The sequence below is a fragment of the Drosophila sechellia genome, chromosome X (genome assembly GCF_004382195.2).
Source record: "Drosophila sechellia strain sech25 chromosome X, ASM438219v1, whole genome shotgun sequence".
Lineage (NCBI taxonomy): Eukaryota > Metazoa > Arthropoda > Insecta > Diptera > Drosophilidae > Drosophila > Drosophila sechellia.
The window spans coordinates 22,665,148-22,680,936 of record NC_045954.1 but is presented as its reverse complement, the minus strand read 5'-3'; the positions used below and the strand labels follow the sequence as shown (position 1 = coordinate 22,680,936).

General features: G+C 39.1%; 4 protein-coding genes across 4 annotated transcripts; 2 read left to right on the top strand and 2 right to left on the bottom strand.

Moving 5' to 3' along the window:
* Positions 1–4,818: 4,818 nt before the first annotated feature.
* On the top strand, positions 4,819–7,931 carry LOC6620350 (solute carrier family 35 member E1 homolog). Its single transcript, XM_002044503.2, has 4 exons — positions 4,819–5,146; positions 5,577–5,785; positions 5,851–5,976; positions 6,620–7,931. The coding sequence occupies exons 1-4, from the start codon at positions 4,819–4,821 to the stop codon at positions 7,076–7,078; spliced, it is 1,122 nt and encodes a 373-aa protein (XP_002044539.1). The 3' UTR covers positions 7,079–7,931.
* Positions 7,192–9,467, bottom strand: LOC6620336. Its single transcript, XM_002044504.2, has 2 exons — positions 8,663–9,467; positions 7,192–8,243 (listed from the first exon to the last, which is right to left on the bottom strand). The coding sequence occupies exons 1-2, from the start codon at positions 9,364–9,366 to the stop codon at positions 8,033–8,035; spliced, it is 915 nt and encodes a 304-aa protein (XP_002044540.1). The 5' UTR covers positions 9,367–9,467; the 3' UTR covers positions 7,192–8,032.
* A 345-nt stretch (positions 9,468–9,812) lies between these two features.
* On the top strand, positions 9,813–11,798 carry LOC6620332 (protein tilB). Its single transcript, XM_032725707.1, has 3 exons — positions 9,813–10,044; positions 10,097–10,943; positions 11,119–11,798. The coding sequence occupies exons 1-3, from the start codon at positions 10,035–10,037 to the stop codon at positions 11,483–11,485; spliced, it is 1,224 nt and encodes a 407-aa protein (XP_032581598.1). The 5' UTR covers positions 9,813–10,034; the 3' UTR covers positions 11,486–11,798.
* Positions 11,799–12,888: 1,090 nt separating this feature from the next.
* On the bottom strand, positions 12,889–15,451 carry LOC6620333 (DDB1- and CUL4-associated factor 7). The gene is made up of 5 exons (XM_032725714.1): positions 14,715–15,451; positions 14,447–14,639; positions 13,760–14,219; positions 13,520–13,701; positions 12,889–13,455 (listed from the first exon to the last, which is right to left on the bottom strand). Exons 2-5 carry the CDS (start codon positions 14,635–14,637, stop codon positions 13,257–13,259), a joined length of 1,032 nt encoding a protein of 343 aa, XP_032581605.1. The 5' UTR covers positions 14,638–14,639; positions 14,715–15,451; the 3' UTR covers positions 12,889–13,256.
* Positions 15,452–15,789: the final 338 nt, after the last annotated feature.

The window sequence follows — 15,789 nt, the reverse complement described above, 5'->3', positions numbered from 1 at the left end:
TTGGTCAAATGTCAATATGTGGTTATGAATCCGAACACGAGGTTTCAATTAAACGACATTTCTTATATTTGAATAACTCCAACCACTTTAGAACTATTTTGTTTTAACCGATCGTTTTATCATCTTAGGCTTTTCACCGAAGTTACTGTACAAATTGATTGAATATATAAGTTGTAAATACACGATTTTTACATTGGTCAAATGTCAATATGTGGTTATGAATCCGAACTAGGAGTTTCAATTTAACGACATATCTTGTATTTGAATAACTACAACCACTGTAAAACGATTTTGTTTTAACCGATAGTTTTATCATCTGAGGCTTTTCACCGAAGTTACTGTACAAATTGGCTGAATATATAAGTTGTAAATACACGATATTTACATTGGTCAAATGTCAATATGTGGTTATGAATCCGAACAAGGAGTTTGAATATAACGACATTTCTTGTATTTGATTAACCCCAACCACTGTAAAACGATTTTGTTTTAACCGATGGTTTTATCATCTTAGGCTTTTCACCGAAGTTACTGTACAAATTGGCTGAATATATAAGTTGTAAATACACGATTTATACATTGGTCAAATGTCAATATGTGATTATGAATCCGATCAAGAAGTTTGAATATAACAACATTTCTTGTATTTGATTAACTCCAACCACTGTAAAACGATTTTGTTTTAACCGATGGTTTTATCATCTTAGGCTTTTCACAGAAGTTACTGTACAAATTGGCTGAATATATACATAAGTTGTAAATAAACGATTTTTACATAGGTCAAATGTCAATATGTGGTTATGAATCCGAACAAGAAGTTTCAATTAAACGATATTTCTTGTATTTGAATAACTCCAACCACTTTAGAACGATTTCGTTTTAACCGATGGTTTTATCATCTTAGGCTTTTCACCGAAGTTACTGTACAAATTGACTGAATATATAAGTTGTAAATACACGATTTTTACATTGGTCAAATGTCAATATGTGGTTATGAATCCGAACAAGGAGTTTGAATATAACGACATTTCTTGTATTTGATAAACCCCAACCACTGTAAAACGATTTTGTTTTAACCGATGGTTTTATCATCTTAGGCTTTTCACAGAAGTTACTGTACAAATTGACTGAATACATAAGTTGTAAATACACGATTTTTACATTGGTCAAATGTCTTGTATTTGAAAAACTCCAACCACTTTAAAACGATTTCGTTTTAACCGATGGTTTTATCATCTTAGGATTTTCACCGAAGTTACTGTACAAATTGGCTTAATATATAAGTTTTAAATACACGATTTTTACAATGGTCAAATGTCAATATGTGGTTATGAATCTGAACAAGGAGATTCAATTTAACGACATTTCTTGGAGGAGTTTCAATTTATTTGAATAACTCCAACCACTTTAAAACGATTATGTTTTAACCGATGGTTTTATCATCTCAGGCTTTTCATGAAGTTACTGTACAAATTGGCTGAATATATAAGTTGTAAATACACGATTTTTACATTGGTCAAATGTCAATATGTGGTTATGAATCCGAACAAAAAGTTTCAATGAAACGACATTTCTTGTATTTGAATAACTCCAACCACTTTAGAACGATTTCGTTTTAACCGATGGTTTTATCATCTTAGGCTTTTCACCGAAGTTACTGTACAAATTGACTGAATATATAAGTTGTAAATACAAGATTTTTACATTAGTCAAATGTCAATATGTGGTTATGAATCCGAACAAGGAGTTTGAATATAACGACATTTCTTGTATTTGATTAACCCCAACCACTGTAAAACGATTTTGTTTTAACCGATGGTTTTATCATCTTAGGCTTTTCACAGAAGTTACTGTACAAATTGGCTGAATATATACATAAGTTGTAAATACACGATTTTTACATTGGTCAAATGTCAATATGTGGTTATGAATCCGAACAAGGAGTTTGAATATAACGACATTTCTTGTATTTGATTAACCCCAACCACTGTAAAACGATTTTGTTTTAACCGATGGTTTTATCATCTCAGGCTTTTCAATGAAGTTACTGTACAAATTGGCTGAATATATAAGTTGTAAATACACGATTTTTACATTGGTCAAATGTCAATATGTGGTTATGAATCCGAACAAAAAGTTTCAATGAAACGACATTTCTTGTTTTTGAATAACTCCAACCACTTTAGAACGATTTCGTTTTAACCGATGGTTTTATCATCTTAGGCTTTTCACCGAAGTTACTGTACAAATTGGCTGAATATATAAGTTGTAAATGCACGATTTTTACATTGGTCAAATGTCAATATGTGGTTATGAATCCGAATAAGGAGTTTCAATTTAACGACATTTCTTGTATTTGATTTCCCCACCCTCTGTAAAACAATTTTGTTTTAACCGATGGTTTTATCATCTTAGGCTTTTCACCGAAGTTACTGTACAAATTGGCTGAATATATAAGTTGTAAATACACGATTTTTACATTGGTCAAATGTCAATATGTGGTTATGAATCCGAACAAGGAGTTTCAATTTAACGACATTTCTTGTATTTGATTTCCCCACCCTCTGTAAAACAATTTTGTTTTAACCGATGGTTTTATCATCTTAGGCTTTTCACCGAAGTTACTGTACAAATTGGCTGAATATATAAGTTGTAAATACAGGATTTATACATTGGTCAAATGTCTTGTATTTGAATAACTCCAACCACTTTAAAACGATTTTGTTTTAACCGATGGTTTTATCATCTTAGAATTTTCACCGAAGTTACTGTACAAATTGGCTTAATATATAAATTGTAAATACACGATTTTTACAATGGTCAAATGTCAATATATGGTTATGAATCTGAACAAGAAGATTCAATTTAACGACATTTCTTGTATTTGAAAACCTCCAACCACTTTAAAACGATTTTGTTTTAACCGATGGTTTTATCATCTTAGGCTTTTCACCGAAGTTACTGTACAAATTGGAGGAATATATATGTTGTAAATACACGATTTTTACATTGGTCAAATGTCAATATGTGGTTATGAATCCGAACAAGGAGTTTCAATTTAACGACATTTCTTGTATTTGAATAACTCCAACCACTGTAAAACGATTTTGTTTTAACCGATAGTTTTATCATCTTAGGCTTTTCACCGAAGTTACTGTACAAATTGCCTGAATATATAAGTTGTAAATACACGATTTTTACATTGGTCAAATGTCAATATGTGGTTATGAATCCGAACAAGGAGTTTCAATTTAACGACATTTCTTGTATTTGATTACAACCAACCACTTCAAAACGATTTTTTTTAACCGATGGTTTTATTATTATAGGCTTTTCACAGAAGTTTACATTGGTCAAATGTCAATATGTGCTTATGAATCCGAACAAGGAGTTTCAATTTAACGACCTTTCTTGTATTTGATTAACTCCAACCACTGTAAAACGATTTTGTTTTAACCGATGGTTTTATCATCTTAGGCCTTTCATCGAAGTTACTGTACAAATTAGTACAACCTGGAAAAAAAAGGGAAGAAATCCACAATATAGTTCAAATTTTTCGAATGCTTTTCAAATGCTGCTTTAGTTTTCGAAGTTATTCAAAAGCTACTTAGACCGTTAGATGTTTTAGTAATATGAAATTCCTAACAGACCTCATGTTCCAATCTCCATCGCTCCATATTCGATGCTAAGTTATTGACGCTAATTTGTCACACATATGTATGTATATGATGTGCATTATCACCGCTTGATATTAATAATTCAATTAATTATTAATTATAATTCAATTGGACATGTTTCAGTTGAAAATGAAACTTCAATAATAAATGTCAAATTAAATCTACTTATAGCAATATATAAAACTTCACACTTCTAATTCCACACTGCTTATTTCTTACAATATAAAATCGTATAACTTACCGCCTATCGATTACATTCCCATCATTCATCGCCATCTGAAAACACAATCAGATTCTCAAAATCGATTTTAATTTACGATTTATTTTTTTGATATACGGGAGGAAACACATTTGGTTTTAACTTGGCAATTGACTTATCATTATCGGACGAATCAGCTGGGCTTATCCACACAGTTACGCAACGCTATCCCTTCGAAAACTGAGGCAATGACCAACGGCTGACTGCAATTTAAAAATTTCAAGAAAAAAATATCATTGCTTTTTGCTTCGATTTTAAGCATCAAATTTGTTTATACAAAACCCCCTTTCATCAAAACCCAGAGAGAACGAAGGACAAAATTTGATTAACCATGGCACTTGTATAGCCGAGAAAGTAAACGCCTTTGTTGAAATATTTCAATAATGATATCAAAAACGTCTTCGAAAGATAATTGGGAATTTATAATTTATTCATTTATTTAATTAAATCATATATTTAATTAAAAAAAGTAAATTTTTTATTGAAATCTAAGAAGAAGTTACTGAAATGAACACTATCAACCGTCTACATAAATTTATTTGAATAAAATGGGCCAAGTGGTATTATTTTTTTTAATTTTGACGGAACTGTTGGATTTTGGATTAAAAACTTGCGGCTTATCGAGAGCGTTTGGTGTAAAAGGGCATTTGACAGTCTGGTAACACTGACAAAAAACAAAAAACAGACGACGTTTTAATAGACGATTTAAATTTTAAAAGAACAACAGGCCCAATGCAATAAGCTCCGCGTGTCGGATTGTCAGCACTATCAGAAACTCCAGGACCAGGCCTTGCCACTTGCCCCTCGCCCGTCGCCAACGATCCGCTGTATTATCGGCACCGCACCTAAGCCACGAGAGCACGGGCCAATCCCAGACGAAAAATGCTGGGCAAGCGGACTGGGTCGCGGCACATAGCCGTCGTGCTGCTGATGTGCCTCTTCTGGTACGTGATCTCCTCCAGCAACAACGTGATCGGCAAGATGGTCCTGAACGAGTTCCCTTTCCCGATGACCGTGACTCTGGTGCAACTGTGCAGCATTACGCTGTACAGCGGGCCCTTCTTCAATCTCTGGCGGATCCGGAAGTACCAGGACATACCTCGTCCCTACTACTACCGCCTTATTGTGCCGCTAGCGCTGGGCAAGCTCCTGGCCTCCGTCACCTCGCACATCTCTCTGTGGAAGGTGCCAGTTTCCTACGCGCACACAGGTGAGTCGAGTGCCCGCCGATCTAGTGGTTCCCCAACACGTCAGCAGAATCTGTGTGATGTGCTTGGGAGGAAATTTCCAAGCGGCAAGATGTGATAACGATTGTGTCGCTGATATGTTAGATATTAGCATTAGATATTGACATTATATTTGTGTTCCTTATTACAATACCAATTATCTTGAAGAGCTATTCAAAAAGTTATATTCAAGGTAGTTACACATTTCCAAGCTGTTTAAGCATTTTAATGATAAATGTAAACGCTTTAAGGTGATATAAAAAGTTGTGGTGACAATGCTTCATCCAGTATGTATTAAATTAAAAAAATTATAAAAAGTAATGCCTATGTAAAATTTTGTTAAAGTATATGATTACCGCCAAATCATTGATCAATGAATTTAAATTTAAAGTAGGTTCTTATTATTCTTAACAGTCAAAGCCACAATGCCACTATTCACCGTCGTCCTGACACGCATGTTTTTTGGCGAGAAACAGCCGACGCTCGTGTACCTGAGCCTGCTGCCCATTATCACTGGCGTGGGCATAGCCACAGTCACGGAGATCTCCTTTGATATGATGGGCCTTATCAGCGCCCTCATCTCCACAATGGGCTTCTCCATGCAAAACATTTTCTCAAAAAAGGTAATGCCCCCGCAGAGTCTGTTATTGATTCCATTCAATTTGTTAATTACCTCTATCGTCGACAGGTGCTGAAGGACACCAACATCCACCATTTACGGCTGCTGCATTTGCTTGGCAAGCTTTCGCTGTTCATCTTCCTCCCCCTATGGCTTTACATGGACAGCTTTGCAGTATTCCGCCACACGGCCATTGTGAGTAGGGTACCTTCTTCTGTACAAATGAATACTATTTTTGATAGGGCGCTAGTTAATGTTGCAGCAGTGGGGTGGAGAAGGGGATAGCGTCATCTCTCAGTATTAACATTTTAGCAAATTACGGATTTCCAATTATCATCCAGTTGTTTCCTTTTTTTTTCGACAAGTGCGTTGTTTAAAACGCTTGTTTATAATTGAATGCAGTTCTAGTGCTCAGGCCAAGACAATTGTTTCTGAAGTTTTCTCTACCTTGACGACACTAGTGTCGGCACTAAACCATTTTTTTGACATCCACCTATTTTTACCATTTATTTACCTCATAAATTTGCACGAGTGTCAACCAACTCGGTATCACGTACTTTGAAAAAAAAAAAAAAAAACAATCGTCCTAACTTTTTATCGTCTACTTCATTATGTGTTCCTTATTATGCCAAATGGCATTCCCCTTGCATTTGTATTGGATATCATTGTTAATATAATTTAAGACAAAAATTTAGCTTCTGCCTCACAAGTTCTTTCCAAGCAAATTAGGTAAATACACACGAGCAATACTAGCTTAAAAGTGTATTTGGAAAAAACTAATGACGAAAACCAAAGTTATGGACAGGAATTTAACTAACCAAAATTTGCGCTTTTACAGAAAAACCTAGACTATCGAGTTATTGCCCTGCTTTTCGCCGACGGTGTCCTAAACTGGCTGCAGAACATCATCGCCTTTAGCGTCTTGTCTCTGGTGACTCCGCTCACCTATGCGGTGGCCAGTGCATCGAAGCGGATATTTGTGATTGCAGTATCGCTCCTAATCCTGGGCAACCCAGTGACGTGGGTCAATTGCGTAGGCATGACGCTTGCCATTTTGGGTGTGCTCTGCTACAATCGCGCCAAACAGATCACGCGGGGTCGCGAGCATCCGACACTGCCGCTGTCGCAGACTAGCCATGTCAAGTACTCGCCGCTGGAGCAACCGACAGATCCGTACTACCGGGGATCGGTCAACGGGAAGCTATCCAATGGCTTGCACAGGACGCCCGGAAACAGTCTGCTTGCGAACGGCAGCGGAATGCCAAGCGGGACGGCAACGCGGCTACTATTTGTTTAGTTTGTAGTTAGTGAATGTATCCCAAAAGCGGGTTAGCTAAATAGTATTAACCTGTGACGACCACCAACCAAATCCCGACTCTCCCCTCTCTTATATATATATATATATATATATTTTTTTTTTTTTTTAATTATATATATATGTGTGTATAGTGTATATATTGAATACGTTTGACTAAAGAGGCGCAACTCTAAATTTAATAATTTAAATGAAGAAGAAACATTTTCATTTTCACATTTAAAAAAAAATTTGTTGTTTCCAAACAAGTAACTTTATATACCACAAAACAAGGTCAACCGACTTTTGAAACATTTAAGCTTCCTTTTTTTATATGATTAAATAGAAAAATGAGAATAAGACGTAAAAGGTGCTTAATCAATACGGCTAATGAATAGTAGTTAAAGTAGAGAAACTAAAGGAGTGTCTTAATTCTAAGATATTATCGCTCTTAATGTTCCGCAAAATTTCAATTTAAATCTCGTTGAGAGAAAACGACACACTCTTACGCAAGGTGTATAAAATGCGTATGTATGTGTGCATGTCATACTTTAGGTAATTAACTCGAAAATGTAAAATTTGGCAGTTGGGCCGATTGAGTCAAGAGTGCGTAATATATGTATATATACCTAGAATGCAAAGCAGTGCTGTAAATGAAATGTATTTTTGATATTGTTTTGGATGCGAGCCGAGTGTGTAAATAAGTAGTTCGAGACCCCGATTTCCATATCCCCTCCCGCCCGCTAGTTTCGAATTTGTTTTTGAATTTGATTAAGCCGTAAAGTGTATTCAGAAAGCGTGTGTGCATGTTAAATGCCAAAATAAAATTGTTGACCATGTACATAGGCAAAGCAAATGCAAATCGGCTTGTCTTCTTCTTGACCTCACCTATTTCCCAGTTGTCAAACTATCCAACGGAATCCAGCACCGTCACCAGTTCTTTACCGACTGGTGCGTCTATGAAAAATTCGGTACCAACTTAATCCACTCATTGACCAGCTCCTTCCGGTACCCGATCCGCTTGAGCAGCGCCTCCGACCGCCAGTTAGTAGCGACAATCCAGGCCGTTAGGGTGATCACCTCGCCCCGAGCAATTCTTCGGGTCATCGCAGCGGCCAGGAGGCCACCTAGTCCTCTACGCTCCGCCTTGGGCAGCACTTGCAGCATGCTGATAGACGCATAAAAACAAATAAAGTTTTGAGAAAAGTTTATCTTGGCCTAGCTCTGCACAGATATGCTTATCATTTGGAATATATTAATAGGGAACTATTTTGTACTATTGTTCAACGGTTACTATGTTACGATGCCGACCGCCGTTCACAGTGATTATGAATTAAATTCTTAAAAACCATAAGATATACTTTTTTAATTAAGTTACATTTGTGCTAGAAATCGGATCAGCATAGCATGAATATAAAAGAAGAACATTATTAGTGAGACCATATATGTTTGAACAAGCCAGATCGGGTGGGTATATGTACGGAACAATTTCACATTGGTTCAGCATTTTTATTTGAACACAAGTCCCATACTTAAGTTGAAAGCATTTCTGATATCGCGTGCATGTTATATTTCAGATATACGCACCCCAGTCCGGAAAAGTCGTTCTGGAAGATCCAGGCAATCAGTTCCCCCGTGTCGCTTCGACAGATGCCCAAGGATTTGTTGAATCGGACAAGCGCCCGGAGATAAGTGAGTGAGCCTTCACCCTTGTTAGGCCAGGAATCGTGCACCATGGCTGCATCCTCGTCCCTCAATCGCCGGATGTCGAGCTCGGAGAGCAGCTCTGGAACTTCTGCACATAAGGCATCCTCGTGCGACAAAACCATCCCGAAGCACTGGCGAGGTTGAATGGAGGTGACTCCGCGGCGGATGGCCAACTCTTTGACCCGATCACAAAATCCCAGATCAACGTTGGTCAGCAGGGCTCCCTGTGTCCACTCGATGAGCTGCGTTTGCTCCAGGCATTCCCACAGCTCCGCACCTCCATCTGGCTGCCAGCTGAAAAAGGAGACGCTCTGCACGATGTCCCGATGAAGGCTCACATAGGTGCCCCACTTCCGGAAGTTTTCCCTTCGATGGGTGTAGAACTGCTTCCTCAGAGATATGTGGTTCAGATCATCGCGCGGTATCTGAGCCTCGCTCAGCTGACGGTCCCACTTTCGCTGGTTGTAGAGCAATAGGTAGTGGAAGTTCTTAACCCCGAACTTAACTTTGTATAGATCGAGCATTTCGTCCACTTCGCTATCGCTAAGTGGCCGCAAGATATCATCGTTCTTATCAGTACTCATCGCCGGTTTATATCTGTCTGTCCGCCGATTTGATTTGGATTTGGTTTTTGTGAACCTTCCGCCTGCCCGCTGCCAAAAGACTAAAGAGCTTGCCGCAGTAAATGCGTCGCAGTCAATTCGCTAGTTCAACTACTTAATTGTAATTCAGCTGATTAGATTTCTCTCGTTTGTCCAGGGTAGAAATTCATTTAGAGCGGGCAGCACAGCGGGGGCGCTATTAAATATTTGTAGTTATTATCTGGGATTAAAGACGAACTACATATTATTGGGTGCGATTGGTTACTATGCCCGTTGCAACGATATACTAGACTCGTTAAAAAGTATCTAATATGTAGATTTTTGTTATATAGAGGTGGTCAAAAGTATTTTCACATTTCACTCAAATGCACTTTGTGAAAATAATTTTGACCATGACTGTATTTTTTCGCTTTATTATTTTTTTATTATCTGGAAATTATTAAATTTTGCGTTCGCATTCACACTCGCTGAGTAACGGGTATCTGATATCTGCATTTTCTTGCTTATGTTGAAAATTAAAACAAAATCACCAAACCTGAATAATAATAACGAGGGATGTGGAATGTAAAATCGCCTAGCAACGGAGTTGGCCTGGCCTTTTTCGGCTTGTGGAAGTTTATTAATTTTCATTACAGAACACATTTGGCAATATGGTGCTTAGTGAGTAATTTAAATTGTAGAAAATACGTGATTTAAACTGACTAATCCGCAGTCACCGAAAAGCTGGTCCGCAAGAAGTCAGAGCACAATGAACGTCTAATCAGCACGCTGGAAGAGATCTCCTTGCACCAGGAGGACATCGAGGTAATTGAACACATCCAGAACTGGTGTCGCGACCTCAAGATCCTTCTCCTCCAATCCAACCTGATTGCACGCCTGGAGAATTTGCACAAGCTGAAGCGCTTGGAGTACCTCAATGTGGCCATCAACAACATAGAACGGGTGGAGAATCTGGAGGGCTGTGAGTCGCTTAGTAAACTGGATCTTACTTTAAACTTTATAAGAGAGCTAACCAGTGTGGAGTCGCTATGTGGCAACCACAATCTCCGCGAGTTGATACTCATTGGTAATCCTTGCGTGGATTATCCGCACTACAGGGACTACGTGGTGGCCACCTTGCCACAGCTGAACAGTTTGGATTGCGTGGAGATCATGCCCTCGGAACGTCTGCGAGCGTTTCGGGAACTGTCCAAGAACCGGACCATCATTGTTCAGAAGCAAGCAGATCAAAACATCGAACGTGATGAGCAGCGTATCCGGGTGGCGAAGCAACAGTCCGCTCTGGCTGAACATTGTGCCGGCATAGAGGACGAAGAAGAGCGCATAAAGGCCTTTTGGCAGGCGAAGAGCGAGCACTGCCCGGAGATTCGCACAGAGATCGCTCGGCAACACCGATTGGGCCGGGAGCGGCATGAAACCAAGTCCCCATTGGACCCACCGAAGCCGCAGCGCAACCTCTTCGCTCCTTGTGGCAGACCCTACAATCTCAACCAGGCCAAACTGCCCTTTAACTTCCAGGACGAGGCCGACCATTACTTGCTCCAACTAGAGGTGTACAGGTAAGCTAGGCTAAGATTTCTTAACCAAACTTATACATATCTTAAAAATTATGTTGCAATATTGCATGTACGCCAACATATATCGATATTGGTATTGTTTGATCGTTTCTACGCCCCTATCATATGCATACACTTCAAAATTCTTAATGAATATTGCATATATTCTTCCGCCCAGACACCTGGATACCTCTCTAATTGACATCGATGTGCAGACCACGTACACTAGAGTCACCGTCAAAAAGAAGATCTTTCAGATCGCGTACAGCGAGGAGGTCAAGCCGGATGAGTCCACGGTGCAGCGTTCCCAGATTACAGGTCACCTTATGGTCAAGCTTAAGAAGCTAAAAGTTAACGAGCTGCTGATAGCCAAGAAAAGCCCGACTAAAAGGTCGGTTCATAAACCACAAATCCTAGCTACCTTTTCATGCAGCCCTGCCCCTTTTGATGCTGGAAAAAATTATGGGAATCCAGAGGAAGCGTTTCGCGGAGTCGTGGACATCAGCAACATTTGTGCACCCGAAGATCTCCCCGATTTAATTTGAGACGTGTTCATTATTTAAAAATGGTTTATTTAAATATTTGTCTGATTTGGTTTGATTTCTCAAACTCCTCAGTGATCTTTTGTTTTGTTTGGTTTTTGTGATCCATCCATCGATCAATCATAAGCTTTCTAATAAACACTAAACACTTTAGCCAGATCGGATGCTCATATATGCTATATATATGCGCTTGAGTGTGTGTCTGTGTACATATACATTTCATATATAAATGTAGTCACATGGCCAATAAACGTAAGTCGGATAATGCAAAACAGAGCACACGAAAATAAATATTAAATTAAAAATTATATTCTAACTTCGGGTTTTTTCGATTATTTCTTACGGAAACCGTGGTTTGCCAAATTAATGAAAATGTCTTCGCCTAGTTGCTTCGAGCATACAAAATATCCAATTTTAAAATTTAATGGACTTGATTTCAGTTTCTTGCCCTTCTGCAGCAAACGAAAAAGTATTCGGATATGAGGATAGAAATTCCCGTGAAGAGGCCTCTTAAATGTTAGTTAGGCCTTAGTTGGTTTTCGTTTAAAATGTTCCTTTCATGCTGTATTTACAATACATGATCATCGGGATTATCGGTACTGCTATCGCTTTCTGTATACATATTTATATATAAGTTGTGAAATTGCTATAAATTACAAGATACATAAAAAAATGTATTCGATTTTATCTGAAAAAGTCGCTTTGTCCTGTGGAAAGTATGGGATGTGGTCGGGATTTGAGATTATTGATGGAGGGTCATGTCTTATCTGAAAGGATCATAGTTTGTTTGCTTATTTTCGCTCGTTTGTTAAATGGATATAGCAACAATCTTGTATTCTCTCTCGCTCATATATTTCGGTATTTGTTTTATTATTCAGTTTGTATCTTTAAATAGTATTGTATTCTAGCTGTGTTGTGTGCAGTTCGTCATCAGTTTCTTGTTTTGGTTTTGATCTGTAAAATATGTCAGTATTTCGCTTATTTATTTAATTCATTTCATATTATATTCGTTTTGCAATTGCTTAAGTCCATGGTTTTACTTTTGTTTTTCTTTATCTCTTGTTTTTGTCGTTTTTCCGTTTTGTGGTTCTCTTACAAAAATCGAACAAAGTAAAAATATTTCGAAAAAGCTTTGTTGCCGACTACTTCTTTACCTCCCATGTTGTATTTCTGTGTATTTCTGTGGTTGTTGCTGTTTTGACCAGACTCAAAAACTCGATTAACAACATTCATGTTTGAAAAAACGAGGTAGGACATTGTTTTATAATAAATATGATTCCTTTTTCTTCTGCATTCCATTTGGGTTCGTATAAAAACGAAATAAATAAGAAAGCGGCTCTAATTAATTGGAGTTTTCGGGGTGAGAGTCGGGATTTGTCAAGTGTGAAATAAACTACAATTATAAATACATATTTTGGTTATACCTTATATAATTACATACTTGTTAAATCAACTCAGCTATGAATTCTAGAATAAGTGCTCCGTCCTTTTCTCTTTCCCTCAAACTCATCTCTTTCTTTTAAGCCCTTTCTCTTCCTCTTTCCCTTTACGTTTTCGCTCTCTCGACAGACAGTAAAATTAAACAAACTGCGGACGCGTGTTGACAGAACTAATCCAACTTAAGCTCAATGCTTTCCGCCTCCAAGTTACCAACAGCAAATGTATGTTTCTTTGTGGGTGGTGTGTGTTTTTCTGACTTGTGTCTTTGTCGACTGTGCGTTGTTCAGCAATTGCAGCAAGGTGCTTCAGCAAGGACCAGACCAAAAAATGACTCTTAGACCCGCAGGATCTCGCACGCTTTGTTATAGCAAATGGCTATCCAGTCGGGTTGTGTGGCGCCCCACTGAATCTGATTGACTTCGCCCTCGGCAGCTGTATAGGCTAAAATTGGATCCTCGATTGCACGTGGCATTTGTTGTATATCCCAGATCAGTGCTTGGTGATCATCACCGGCAGTGCAGATGTGACAGGAACTGCAAAGCAAAATACAAATGGTTGTGGCAATTGTTGTATGTTTAAGGAATCTTATAGACTCACCTATGCGGCGCCCACGCAATACCGTTGACGCACGCTCTGTGATTGCTCAGTCTTGCAACGGGTGTACAAGGAACACGAACATCTAAAATTATTACTTCGCACGAGTCCATGGCAACGGTGGCTAAGTAGTTCGGGTCCTGTTTGTTCCAGGCCAAGCGCAGCAGCGCCGTGTGAGCAGGATCCTGTTGGATTTACCGTTATGTAGTCATCCGTGTTTGTGTTTTCGCGCGCTCTACTTACCTCATATATAATGGTCGAGTGCTCCAAGTGCCGCAAATCAAACATGCGCACCGACCCGTCAGCTCCCACCGAGGCAAACATGTCCCGACCGCCGCCAGCCCGGGAAAAAGCAATGTCGTATACTTCCTTGTCGTGGGCAATCAGTTGCGTTTTTACGTGTCCTGCCACATAGACGCGAGCGTGCGGCTGTCCGGTCTCCAGTCCCCAGATAGTGCAGGTTGTGTCTATCGACGAGGTTCCCACCAGATTGGGATCAACCTCGTTCCAATCAAACGAAGTGAGGGGAGCGCAAAAGTCGCTGTTCTTGTTGTTATTTAGTACGCACTCGAGCCGCGTGTCCGGTTCCCCGGCACGCCACACCCGCAAGTAGTCGCCACTGGTGGCCAACAGATCCGGATAGACACCCTTGGAGTCCGGGATCCACATGATCTTGGTTGTCGGATATGGATGGTCAAAGGTGCTATTTGGAGAAAAAATCATTTAGTGAGGAAGGGGAATTGAAATTAACAAATAACTATTCATATTTAAAATGATTACAATAATATAAAAACTTCTTATCATTTAATATTATTATTTAAAGAGGTACGAAATCGAAGATTACATCAAATATTCCATGTATAATATTACGAAATATATAAATTGAAAACAGTAAGTAGAAGGGATCAGCTAATCAAATATTCGGTATACCTCTTGGCACTAAATTCGCTGGTGTCCTCGTCCAGGCTGATAATCTGTACTTTGTTGTTGTACTCCTCGATGAAGCTGCCTAGTGCGAGCCGGAATCGCTTGTCCGGCCTTACACTCCAGTTCATGGAGTACAGTGGCCATGGCGCGAGATATTTGTAGATCTCCTTGCGCTTTCCTGCAGTCGAGGACATAACTGTAGATTTAGAAAAGGATCAGCATGAGAATCTAGAAATCGGATTCGAATTCGGAGTCTGGATCAAGAACCCACCTGAACTGTGTGATTGGATACGGATATCCAGACCAAGACGAAGTTCAAGACTTGGATGGCCAGGCGCTTGTGAGTTTTCTCAAGGCCGTTTAGCTGGTGGCTGGCCTAATAACGACGAGCTCCGTTGGTGATGATAATGACAATTATGATGATGGCTGATAATGACCACTCACAGCAGCGGACAACTCAAAAAAAACTTCATGGAATGGGAAACAAAGGTCTTTGCTTGCCACTCGCATTTGCGCACTTTACCGGCTTGCTTTTCCTGTAGCTTTCCTCTTTTCCGAGATTCACATCATTATGTGCCCTGTCAGTATTGCCAGGTCGCCCGTTTTCCGATTAGTTTGTCCGACCGCTTGCCGTCGTTGAAGTCTGGAGGACACCGATCGGAGTATTCGAACTGTGCTCAATCAAAAGGGCGAGGGAATCAATTCAACGGCGTGCACATCGCGGCCGCAACGCGTCTGTTTGGATAGCAAGTGGAATTGTGCCCGGCACTCCGTATAAGGTGGCAACACTAAAATGTAATGCGACGCGACAATTCGTTTGTGCGGTCCTGTGATGCGCAATCTGCCCCGGTTCTACCTTATAGTTTGGTTAAGTTTCCATTCCAATCACAGTTTTCTGAAGCAGCACGAATTCGGTCTCAGGAGGTGCAAGGAATTAGTGTTCAAAGAACTTTTAACAGATTCTTTTCGACAGAATTTTCACACAAAAACAGAGTGACCGCGCACATAGCTATAAGAAATACCTTATGGGAAATCAATTTTATATACCAGATTAACAAAATACTATTTATTAAAAAAAATGCTGTATTTAAATATATTAAACTGTAATATATAATATCGTAGGCTTGGCTTTAGTCTAATTAGGAATTGCAAGTTGTGTGTTTATTTCCACCGAGCAATCTTGACCCTGAAACAGGAGTTCAGCAGGTTATTATATAAGAGACCTTCTCTTTTCCCATTCTTAAATATAATTCGATTAGCGTTCTGTGTAAAACTATTAAGTTTTAAACAGATTCTGCAAATCCCAAATGATGGAATTGTGTGTAAATGGAACATATGTTAGCAAG